Source organism: Bufo bufo, chromosome 1 (assembly GCF_905171765.1).
Source record: "Bufo bufo chromosome 1, aBufBuf1.1, whole genome shotgun sequence".
Lineage (NCBI taxonomy): Eukaryota > Metazoa > Chordata > Amphibia > Anura > Bufonidae > Bufo > Bufo bufo.
Genome location: NC_053389.1, coordinates 564,039,891 through 564,053,176, shown reverse-complemented (window position 1 = coordinate 564,053,176; position 13,286 = coordinate 564,039,891). Strand labels below are relative to the sequence as shown.

At 39.9% G+C, this 13,286-nt stretch overlaps 1 protein-coding gene across 1 annotated transcript in view; it reads left to right on the top strand.

The window, feature by feature from the left end:
• Positions 1-13,286, top strand: part of SEMA3A (semaphorin 3A) — a 278,725-nt gene that overhangs the window by 249,930 nt on the left and 15,509 nt on the right. The window contains exon 15 of the mRNA XM_040413132.1: positions 2,360-2,427. Within this exon, the coding sequence (XP_040269066.1) occupies positions 2,360-2,427 (68 nt within the window). The remainder of the gene's footprint in view (positions 1-2,359; positions 2,428-13,286) is intronic.

Below are 13,286 nucleotides of genomic sequence, written 5' to 3'. Positions count from 1 at the left end.
GCTGCTGAGTTTCATTTTATGGCATGGAATGAAATGCCTCAAACATACACATGTCCATTTGTCCCGAAGCAGCCTTGGAAAAAAACAAAAAAACAAAAAGAGCACAATGTTAAAGACTCGTTATCAAAAAAGGTCATCGTACAGATTAATTCATTAATTATCATATAATTGAATGACTCATAATCACTGCCTTTGAACAGAAGTTCCCCCCTCATTCATTACATATCAAAGAGCTGAGACCACAGTTGATCGCAGACAAAGTTACCACTTAGTGGTATGAAAATGCTTTGTGGTTCATATTTCATAAACTCATCTGTTGACTCAATTTCCACATAGGACATTTGTTTGATATTCTTCGTTAATTCTATAAATAGATTAGAGTAATTACTCAGCTGTATTCTTTGAAATGTTTGACTTAAAATAACGGAGGGGATTTTTCCTGAGAAACCACTTGTGCTGGGTGGTTTATTTTGATATATTAGATGGTAAGAGCGGGCAGGCAAGTTTAATAAAACAAATGAATTCCCTATGTAAGAAAACAATCACATTTGCAATGGGATCGCACATCTACATGTTATTGCTTTCTATTGAAAATGTCCTTGAACAAATTGAATCACCTCTGTGCAATTGTGCAATCCGTTCTTAGCATGCAGAAAGTAGACTGTAAGTAATCTATTCAATGAACAACCTTCCAAGGCATCGGAGACGCAGCACACTTCCTTTTCAGCCTTTGTATGAAATGACTTTGATCCGCAGCAGAAAATAACTGATTATCCCTCTATAACAGCTGACATGACTGATGCAACCAAGTGTCTGTACACCAAGAATACTTGACTTTTGTATACAGGAAGCTGAGTGAGATGATTAGAAGCGGATTTACAGCTCCGTTCTCAGACTAATCCCCTTTGCTGTGTCCTGACTTTGCAAATCCTCTAGCCATTTTCTACAATGACATTTTTTTTTACCATTTACGCCAAGCCTTTGTGTGCTCAGCTTTTGTTTATGAATGGACTTTTAAAAATTATCAGATATTTTACAAAAAATGAAAAAAAAAAGTAAAACAGTAAAATATTTTATTAAGTGCACTGATTGCTTTGTGTCTATGCACTATATGTGTGTGTTTGATAATATGATAATAATATAAATTATTTTGATTAATATTATTATTATTATAATTATAATTAATACAATAATTATTCAGTAATTGTATTGATTATAAAGTTGCATGTCAAAGTTTCTCCGGTCTTGAAGTCGTTAAACAGATAATAAGACCACTTAAAATTTTTCATTCTTGAAAAAGCTTAAAAAAACTAAATTAAACACCCTTTGAACAATGCTTCTCTGTCTTATTGAACAAAATGTCAGCAGTTTGCAGGCTGAGATGTAGCGGAGATCAATATTTCCAATTGCCCTGGAAGAAGCTATGCACACCTTCTCGATAAACCTATTCAGAATAACATGTATTGATCTTTGTGTGACATGCTATTAGATGTGTAAAGAACTTGATCAGAAGCTGTTACATGACAAAAGATAACAATAGAACGTCGGCCTGTCCTTTCTAATTCAAATATGAAACGACTTAAACGCACCTGTCGAGTTTCATGCTTTTCTGAAAGAATGTTGCCTTTGAAATTTGACAATTGGGCTTGAATTCGGTTATTTGACTACATAATATGGGTAGCTATCTCTTACTTTGAAATGAGAGCAATGTGCCGAACGTTTCTTTAGATTTTCAGCAGCTTTGAGGATGAATAGTTATATCAATATTATCACGGTGGTTCTAAGGTAAACTTTTTCATAGCATTAGATACGCAATATTTTGAGCCGTCTAATGTAGTCAGTTGACTTCCTTTTTATCTGCAGCTCTGTTCATGCTATGTTAGGTGTGTACATACAGCATATGCACTGATAAGAATATCACAATGCACATGCTGGACGTGTGCAACAGTATAGTATACAGTTTCTTATGGACATTCTTGACTGTTAATTCTTTTTTAGGGATGAGTGAATTTCCTAAAATTTGTTTCGGTCTGATTCATCCGAATTAGCAAAGAAATTCGATTTGAGTATAAATCAATTCTTCCTGTTTTTAATCCTTGGAAAACCTCTCTCCCTTAGAACTTTGTCAACAATTCGGGTCGAATTTGATTCTTTCAAATGTATTAACGCATCTCTACTTTTATTGTAAAAATAAAAAAAAATGTACTGGACAACTTTATTTTCTATGATTGTCAACTACACAAGCCAATTCAGTTAAAAAAGAGGTGTGCCAACATATATCAGCCAGACATATGCCGGAAGGAAACTTTGTATAGAATGCCCTCATTTATTTATTTTTCTTACTTGCAATTTTTTTTAGGCGCACAAGAAGACAAGACATCAGAAATGGGGACCCCCTAACACATTGTTCAGATCTACAACATCATGGTGAGTAACGTTTTAATTACACAGTAATATTAAATGCAATCTGTCACCAGTTTTATGGTACCCTAACTAAGGGCAACATAAACAAGTGACAAATGCTGGGATACTATCTTAAATCGACCCAGCCATTTTGCCAAAATCTTGCCAAAAAGCTCCAGTGCATAACGATGAGTCCTGAATATTCATGAGCTCCTGGCTTTCCCTGCCCACCTGTTGCTGATTAAGTTGGGAAAACAACCTGTCAGTCCGAGGCAGGAGGGCGGGGAGAGTTGGGAGCTCATGAATACGAGGGCCCATTGGCATGTGCTGGAGCTGTTAGGATTTAAAAGTGAGGGCAGCAGAAAACTGATGACAGATTCCCTTTAAGAGTATGAATTTAAAGTTTGTGGGGGAAAAGAACTACAGACTAGTTATTATAATCACTAGCACACTCATTCAAACCATGTATATATGGAACAAGGAAAAAAAAAGCCTTTGGTGGAATATTAGCAATTAGAGGTAGCAGGGAAATACATTATAGTATGCAATGAGTTAAAAGTAGTTTCATGAAAGAGCTGTATTTTGGCAAGTACAATATGGGCTAATAAACCAAATGTATTGTTCACTTTCCCAGGAGCACTACAACTTTTCTCTCTTAGATTAAATGCGTAGGTAGTCTCTTTTGCTAATGTTGGTCTGCTCATTTTCATTTACCTCAATATAGATTGTCAGATAAAGTGGCAATTTTTTTTTCTTCTTTGCATTGTAGTATACTCAATTAGTAACTTATGGGGTTATTTATCAAACTGGTGTACAGTAGAACTGGCTTAGTTGCCTATAGCAACCAAAAAGATTACACCTTTCATTTTCCAAAAAATGAAAGGTGGAATCGAATTGGTTGCTATTGGCAACTAAGCCAGTTCTACTTTACACCAGTTTGATATCTATTAATACTATTGTCATTCAATTTTCCATCAGGTTTAGGTTGATCCTTATTTCTTACGTAAGCCAATTATAGTACTTTTATTATAGAATACTCGATTTGATGATGAAGCTAAGAAAGCTATTTGTGTGGGACTAACTTGTTTTTATTAATAGAGCCAAGAAGAATTATAACAAACCAAAATCATTATAACACCAAGGTCAAAGATGTGTGTGGGGAGGGGAGAGAAAAGGAGATGTATTATAAATACTGGTTAAACACCTCACCGTGTATGGCCAGCTTTACTTTATTGTGCATGTTCCTTGTTATTTTTCTCATAATATCTCTGCAACAGGCAGTTGTCCTTGGATTTTTTAATGATACCAGTTATTTGAAAGATACACTGATTAACCGCTGAGCTACTACCATTGTAAAAAAGGCATCTGTTCAAATGGGTTTATAATGTAAAAGTGAAAACAAAGGAATACAAACAACATATGGTCTAATCTAACAGTAATGCAAAAGCGTCAAATGATGGGTGGGCAGAGCTTGCCGCACTGTATAATGGCTGCATAACTGCAGCATTCCTGGCTGAATCGCCTCCACCTCAAGTAATTTGAGCCGACATAACCCACCAGTTGGTGAAAATTCGAAGAGAGAAGCAGGGGACTGTTCCTTTTATTCCTAAACCGGAAAAAACGCAGTCTGACATGGACAGATACCTTCAAAAGAAACAGGCTTCCCCAGCCGGGAGACCAAAGATGGCGCTGAAAGGCGCTCCCCCGCCTTCCACAAAGGGAGACTCAGATGAGGAAAGCTCAGGGGCGCTCTCGGATACAGCTGGTGAGTCGGACCCTTCACATATCTCTAAGTCCTTCCTAACCAGGGCCCTCAAAAAGGCTATCGCCACAGTGATGAGAGACCTGGCAGACATAAAGGCCGACATTAAAAACACCTGGAGGACTCCCAGTCTGGGCTACAACGCAGAAAGATGCTGGAGACAATCACCCTCTTCTATGGAGATCATATAAACCACGCTCTCCTGCAGATTGAGGACCAGGAGAACCGTAGCAGACAGAAGAACATTAGGCTTTGGGGCCTACCTTAGACATTTGGTGCAGAGGCCATCTCACAAGCAGTCTCCTCAATCTTCGCTAAGCTATTAGGAGAAGAAAGAGCGCAACAGGTTGTCATTGAGCGCATACATAGAGCCCTTAGGCCCAAGCCGATGCCAGACAACCCCCTTAGAGACATTATCTGTGGACTTCTTAGCTATTTGAATATGGCTGCTATACTGCGAGCCGCCCGAGAAGCTAAAGAAATCACCTATGAGGTGGAGCGCATACTAATATTCCAAGATCTAGCAGCCAGCACCATGGCGAAAAGATGCATCCTGAAGTTTGTCATAGAAGCTCTGAGAGTGCAACGCATCCATATACACTGGCTCTACCCTTTTGGACTTGCTGTTATGAAGGGAGGCTGCCAGATCATCATGCGTTCTACTCAGGGCCTCGAACAGGCTTGGGAAAAGCTAGAAATTCCTCCCATGAACATTTCATCCTGGCTTCCCATATCCTCTCCAACTGATTTCCCAAAGCTACCTCAGTTACAGGTCTGGTCAGTGGTTTGAAAGAACAAGCTGCCCAGAAGACTGTCTTTAGCTGCAGCCAAACTGAGAGCCTGATTTGCTGTAGCTTTAGATACCTACTTGCACTCGACCTCCACTTCTCAATCGACCTCTAGGACACTTCTTATCCGATTAAAATGCTGCTCAAACACATGGCACCTATCACTGCATAGACTATATATTTGTTCCTGTACATTCTCTCCCTAACATTGTCTATGGCAAAATAGCTGAGATAACTATTTCTGACCATGTCCACGTTTATGTAAAACTACATCTTCCCGGCCTGCCTCCTAGAGCTTGGATGTGGAAACCTAATACTACAATCCTAGATACTCCATCCCACATACTATCCCTAACCCAAAAGCTAGCATCTCACTTTTGGACTAATGAAGATCCAGGCATTTCCCACCATATTTTGTGGGAAGCCCACAATGCCTTCATCAGGGGTAAATTAATTTCATTGGGCAGTCGGCTTAAAAAACAGAGAAAAGCCCGGGACCAGATGGCTTCCATATAATATATTAGAAAACATTTAGGAAGACCCTACTCTCTAAATTCATGTCACTGTGCAATTCCATGATGCACGGTTCTACACTTCCCCCCTCAATCACTTGAGGCCTACATCACAATTATCCATAAAGAGGGTAAAGACCCAGAGTTCTGTAGTAGCTATCGCCCGATTTTTTTTTATTAAATACGGATCTCAAATGGTGGGCAGAGATCCCTAAGATTATCGGAGAGGAGCAGGTGGTATTTGTTCAGGGAAGAGAAGGGAAACACAATGTTCTAGGGTCCTACATGCTGCCTATCATGCCAAACAAAAGAAAATACCATTGGTTTTGCTCAGTACTGATGCAGAGAAGGCTTTTGACAGGGTCAGCTGGGAGTTCATGAGACATACACTACAAGCCTTTCATTTTCCTGACCCATTTATCCAAGCAGTTTTCTCTTTTTTTCATCTCCCCCACGGCTAAATTACAGATAAATGGCACCCTGTCAGAACCCTTTTCTATACGAAATGGAACGTGCCAGGGTTGCCCCCTATCCCCTTCATTATTTGTTTTGTGTCTGGAGATGCTTCTTCTGAAATTACGCCAATCTGACCAGATCAAAGGCCTCAAACTGGGCCCCTTTGGAAGCCTTCCCAATTATATTACAGATATTTGCCGACTTTGGTAGAGTGTCCAACTTCAAAATTAATTTTGATGAGTCTGAAGCCCTGAATGTGCTCCCAGCTGGCCCTAGTCAAAGAAATATCCCCGTTATTATGGCCTTCAGATGCCATCAAACACTGAGGTGTCCGTATCCCAGCCGATCTGACCTCCTTGTTTCGTCTTACCTACCCTCCGTTACTCCAAGACTGGAAGGTCCTATATGTCTCCTGGTTTGGGAGAAAGAGCATTCTTTCCACGTTTGTTCTTTCCCAGCTATTGTATATGATACAAGTGTTGCCTATAGATATACCAGCTTCCTTCTTCTCAAGAGTTCAAACACTATTTAGAAGATTTTTGTGGAACAACAAAAGAGCTAGACTACCCTATCTCCATCTCACTCAAAAACCATCCAATGGAGGGAACTCCCTACCTGACTTATCGCTAAACTTCCAAGATACTCAATTGACTGGACTCTACTAGCTAAGCCCTAATTGAAAAATCCATACCTGGAAATTGAGAGAGATCTCTTGTCCTCTAGATATCATGTCTGGTTGTGGCTTAGACATGTACCCCTGAGCCCTACCCTTGTGCCCAGGGGCATGTTAAAGTTATGCAGAGCCATCCCCACCCTATCATTGTCTAAGGGTCTGGTCTCTCCCTTAGCACCCTTGAGTACTATACCTTCAGCTATTGCAAATAAAGATAGCCCCAAATGGTTGGATTCACTTCCTGACATACGAATTACAGAAGCCATCAGAGTTCCCACGGAAGTGGCTCTACTGTCCCTGATCAACCAACATTCAGGTGCACTACTCTCTAGCTTACACTCATTTGATCTCTTTTCATCTCTTCGCAAATTTAAGCTTAAAAGTGCTGTTCATAAACTTGATCCAACCTGGTTAGAGAACTATACTCTTCTTGACTCCCCGCCTCCTAAGCTCAACCCTATATTCACACAGAAGTAGATATCCACAATCCTCCTTCACTCTCATGGGTTTTCTAGATGTGTAAAAATATAGGATAACACATTTATAACTGTTACCTGTTGGTATAGAACACCGGATTATTTCTTCAGAATTGGGGTTTTCCCAGATAATATGTGCTGGAGATGTGGTGAAGATGTGGGCATATATTTTGGGAGTGTAAACTGCTCAAACAATTTTGGGAGCATTACACCAGATCTGCCCTGGTGCCTAGGTAACCTTAGACTAGAAGTTGATCCACCTCTGGCTTAGAAGGGCCCGTTCCAGCCCTCCAAAAATCATCTCACAACCTCACTCATCACTGCTGCCAAATTGTTGATCCCCGTGTACTGGCGGTCAACCTCTCCCCCGACCCTAGATCTATGGATCAACAAACTGCACCAAATTTGCAGATTGGAGGAGTTGGCAGGCTGGGAGTCCCACACCAGAACGAGGTATCTTCAGATGTGGACTCCATGGCTAAACTTTATAGATAAAATAACATAGCTCTTTACACTAGAATGGAGGAGGAGGATTGAGGCTTCTTTGTTGAGCCTCAATTAGGTCGCAGCCTCAAAACTCCAATGACTAAACCTTACTCTGCAATATCCAAATATAAGCATCTTGTAACAATCTTAGACGCGAGTCCTTCTATAGAATAGCAAACCCAGAAATACATCCAGGGTGTGAGAAGGGCTTTGGTGCTATTCTTTTTCATGCTATTTATTTGATATATAGTGGTCAATTCAGTTTTATGTGGCAAGGATATGTGACACTAAGACTTGGTCAGCAATACTGATTCCACCACTGTGTTTGCCATATAAAAGTTAATCTATAGGAGGAATTTATTACATACATATACGGCGGATGCCGGGTCTTTAAAGATGACCACTGGGTGACTGCTGTTTCACACAGCAGACACCCGCGGCTAATGTTCCTGATCAGTGGTAATGGCGATCACGGAAAATTAACCCCTCAGATGGGTGTGACAACGGAATTAATCCTAAACGGAATGAGGCCTAAAAACCCAGAATTGTGCCCTTCCTGGACAGAAGCGACTTGCCCTGGATGGAGATTGGGTACTAGATGCTTACATTTGGATACTGCAGTGTGAACAGTCACATACCCGTTCGGCAGTTGAATATTCCACATGTACCACAGGGTCTCATGGTACATTAAACTTTAGGACCAGGATTGTGTTATTATTTTATACGATATAAATATTCTGTTATGTATTGTTTCATGGTATTGAAATTGAATCAAACTTCATAGATTTGTTTAGCTTTATATTAATTGATTCATTTTAATAAATGGAACCAAGAACACATTACAGTCTGGTGTTTACTTAAGAGAAAATATTTTAACTTATAACTTACTCTTTTTTAGCTGGGTTGGGTACAGAGATTTTGTGCGCTTGTGCCCAGTCTTTTTGTATCAGTGAATAAGCCACCTTTTTGCCTTTTTAATAAAAAAAATTTTGACTGCCGTTTAATATTCAGTTTTTTTATATTGTCTTTCCCAAAATTTTAACAATTCTGATTCCTTCCAATACTTAGTTTACTGTACAAGCCTTATTGGTCACACTAAATGGTTAATGTGCAGTGTTTCTCACAGAATATTAACCTTTCATAATAAACATTATTGCCTAAACTGCACAGAGCCAGGTTTATTATTGTATTGTGTGGAATTTTCACTATTATTCATTTTTTCCTTGTGTTAATGGCCAAGGAGAGGCAAGTGAGTGATATTTCATCTCTGCATCACCTTAGCTATATACATCATTAATGTAACCACTTTTCTAAAAGAATTTTAAATGATTTTGTGCTAAAGTAGAATCTGGGAACAGACACAAATCTGTGCAGGATATGCTCACACATCTAATAGAAATACATTATGTTAACTGTTATGTACTTGCAGATTTGGTCTATTAGTACTACAAATGAAAGCTCTGTTCTCACTACTTTTGTCAAAAGAAGACAAAACAATCTGTAGGGATTTGACGCTATGAGCAGTTGAACAGGGCTCAACTTAAAGGGGTTCTCCTGACATATATATCGATGACTTATTAAGATAGATCATCAATATCTGATCAGCGGGGGTGCCAGCTGTTTGAAGAGGGGGTGGTACTCCATGTGCATGTTGTCTCGGAAGTACAGTGTGATCACAAGTACTCCCTCCATTCACTTGAATGGAGCAAATACTTGTAATTATACTATGCTGCAGCTCCACAGGAGACGATGCATAGAATAATGACTAGGAAGTAGCACTCGCATCGAGTGCTGCCTTCTCTTCAAACAGCTTATCGACAGGAGGCTGGGTCGGATGCTGGACCGCCGATTTAGATACTGATGACCTATCCTAATAATGTGTCATCGATATATATGGCAGGCCTACCCTTTTAAAGGAGTTGGCCACTTTTTGGTTACTGTTGACCAATGTGTTTGTGAGATGATTATATGGCACTTACTAATTTAGCCTTTGGTGAAATACTGCACCATTTTCTCTATTTCATAAGGTATGCCCACTTGTTTACAAAGTCTTTTCTGCTGTCCACATAGAGGTCCTGTCCATAAGATGGCCACTGATGGAGGGTCATGTGACTGTGAAAACCGCCTCTGTGTGATGTCTCCTCTATTCAACCACACTGCAACAGCATCAAACTCCCAACAGAACAAGTAATGGCAGTGTATTTGAATGCAGGAGACATTACATGGAGGTGATGTCTTATAATACTAATAGTACTTACCCATCCATCGTGCCACCAAATCCATCTCCACTGAATTCACTTGACCGCCTGGACTGGCTATGGGCTCTTCTTCTGAGGCTCTGACCAGAAGTGCTCCTGAGTTTTCCTGTTCAGCTGCATTGACATTATAGAACTGAATAGGCCTTCCTTGTACAAGTATGTAGACATATACAGCTGTCAATCACTGCTCAATTGGGCAAATGGGCTCAGAAAAAGCAGAGATTTAAATGTATAAAATTCAGGTTTTGCTGAATCTTTTCCCACTAAAATACATATTAATCTGCTTAGCTCTTCCTGCTCTTAAACATGCTGCCTGCAGATTGGATTGCATTATGTGGTGACAAGTCCTCTTTAAGGGGTTCATTGCTTTGTAAATATAGTACTAGCTCTGAAGTTTAATTCAAAATGTCTTCCTTGGGATTCTACTAAATCTGCAACACATTTTGGCACAAATCACTGCTGTAATGAATTAACCACCCAACATTTTACTAAGTGGAAGTAACTAGCAGTATTTCAGGAAACATTAATGCAATGTATTAATATATGGCACACATCATATTTTACAGCATACAGTATTTGTACCACTCCTTTACACATTATTAAGGCAGCTCTCACACACCATTATTGCAGCTGTTAATTCAGTTGTATACAGCCTTGCTCAAATTAGACATGAGTAAATTGCCCCACCTTGTGGATCTATAGGATAATTTTGTCCTCCACCCATGAAAAATTCAGCAGGTGTTTCTGGTTTTATATACATAAAGCTTGTTTAGTGTACATTCTATAACTCCCTACTCTACATAACACATTTTCTTATTCGATTATCCATCATTTTCAAGATCTTTGTTTGCAGTTAAACATTTACTACCTGAAATTCTATCCTGACCAACTGACATAGGATCCTCATAAAGTGTACCAGAGCTCTGCCTCATAATGAGCTATGGACATCATCACAGCAGATTTACACAATTTGGATATAAGCAGGGATGTTTCAGCTCACTGATTTCAAGCATTATTACTGGTCTGTTGCATTACTCTTTGCTAATTCATGTGCTGTGATATCATGTGTACTGTGCACTATATCAGCATTCAACATAAGTTTGTTTGGTTTTCCTTTGCTTTGATGTCACATTGTACATAGTTATCTTTTTTTCTGTGTTTAGTATCTTGAATTATCCCTGTACTGTGAAATCACTGTGAGTAATACAGAGTAATGTGACATCACAGTATGCATTACATCCATACTGGGGCATCACTGTGTGTTTAATGCCTGTACTGCAAATTAGTGTGCATTAACACTGTAACATTACATCACTGTGGCCATTATACGTATATTGTGACATTTGATTATTATTATTATTATTATTATTATTACTGTATGCATTACACCCATCATGGGACGTAATTGGGTGTCTAATGTCTATATTGCAACATCACTGTACTGTGACATCATTGTGGTCATTATACTTGTGACATCAACCTATTAATTACACCCCTAACGGCACACTTTTGTGTGTGTTCCGTCCCTGTGCTGTGGTATCACTTTGTGCATTATGCCAATACATTATAAAGACCCAGATAACCATTGGTTTATTCTGAGTGTACTGCTAAAGCTGGTAATGGCGGAGTAAGGCTTCATTACTAGATTTGCTGTGAGTCACCATACTGAAGTTACATGTTACACCCTTGAGGCTGTGTGTGTTAAAGTGTAACTATTGTTTTAGTTTATTTTTAATATTGTGTAGGGACAGGGATGTTAAACATTTTTGTAATATACAGTCGTGGCCAAAAGTTTTGAGAATGACACAAATATTAGTTTTCACAAAGTCTGCTGCTAAACTGCTTTTAGATCTTTGTTTCAGTTGTTTCTGTGATGTAGTGAAATATATTTACACGCACTTCATACGTTTCAAAGGCTTTTATCGACAATTACATGACATTTATGCAAAGAGTCAGTATTTGCAGTGTTGGTCCTTCTTTTTCAGGACCTCTGCAATTCGACTGGGCATGCTCTCAATCAACTTCTGGGCCAATTCCTGACTGATAGCAACCTATTCTTTCATAATCACTTCTTGGAGTTTGTCAGAATTAGTGGGTTTTTGTTTGTCCACCTGCCTCTTGAGGATTGACCACAAGTTCTCAATGGGATTAAGATCTGGGGAGTTTCCAGGCCATGGACCCAAAATGTCAAAGTTTTGGTCCCCGAGCCACTTAGTTATCCCTTTTGCCTTATGGCACGGTGCTCCATCGTGCTGGAAAATGCATTATTCTTCACCAAACTGTTGTTGGATTGTTGGAAGAAGTTGTTGTTGGAGGGTGTTTTGGTACCATTCTTTATTCATGGCTGTGTTTTTGGGCAAAATTGTAAATGAGCCTACTCCCATGGATGAGAAGCAACCCCACACATGAATGGTCTCTGCTTTACTGTTGGCATGACACAGGACTGATGCTAGCGCTCACCTTTTCTTCTCCGGACGAGCCTTTTTCCAGATGCCCCAAACAATCGGAAAGAGGCTTCATCGGAGAATATGACTTTGCCCCAGTCCTCAGCAGTCCATTCACCATACTTTCTGCAGAAGATCAATCTGTCCCTGATGGGTTTTTTTTGGAGAGAAGTGGCTTCTTTGCTGCCCTTCTTGACACCAGGCCATCTTCCAAAAGTCTTTGCCTCACTGTGCATGCAGATGCGCTCACACCTGCCTGCTGCCATTCCTGAGCAAGCTCTGCACTGGTGGCACTCCGATCCCGCAGCTGAATCCTCTTTAGGAGACGATCCTGGCGCTTGCTGGACTTTCTTGGACGCCCTGAAGCCTTCTTAACAAGAATTGAACCTCTTTCCTTGAAGTTCTTGATGATCCTATAAATTGTTGATTGAGGTGCAATCTTAGTAGCCACAATATCCTTGCCTGTGAAGCCATTTTTATGCAACGCAATGATGGCTGCACGCGTTTCTTTGCAGGTCACCATGGTTAACAATCGAAGAACAATGATTTCAAGCATCACCCTCCTTTTAACATGTCAAGTCTGCCATTTTAACCCAATCAGCCTGACATAATGATCTCCAGCCTTGTGCTCATCAACATTCTTACCTGAGTTAACAAGACGATTACTGAAATGATCTCAGCAGGTCCTTTAATGACAGCAATGAAATGCAGTGTAAAGTTTTTTTTTGGGATTAAGTTAATTTTCATTTAGACCAATCTCACTGCTTAATGCAGATGTAAAGCTTTATGCGAGGGTTCTCGCAACAAGGCTTTCTAGGGTTATTTCCTCTATTATACACCCGGATCAGAATGGCTTTATTCAAAATAAGGGAACCCATCATAATCTGCATCGGCTTTTTTCCAATATACAGGCCCCTGGGGGGACCGCTCACTCCATCCTGTCACTGGATGCCTCTAAGGCCTTTGACAGGGTGGAGTGGCGCTTCCTCTGGAAGGTCCTGGCAAAGATGGGCTTTGGGGAAAAATTT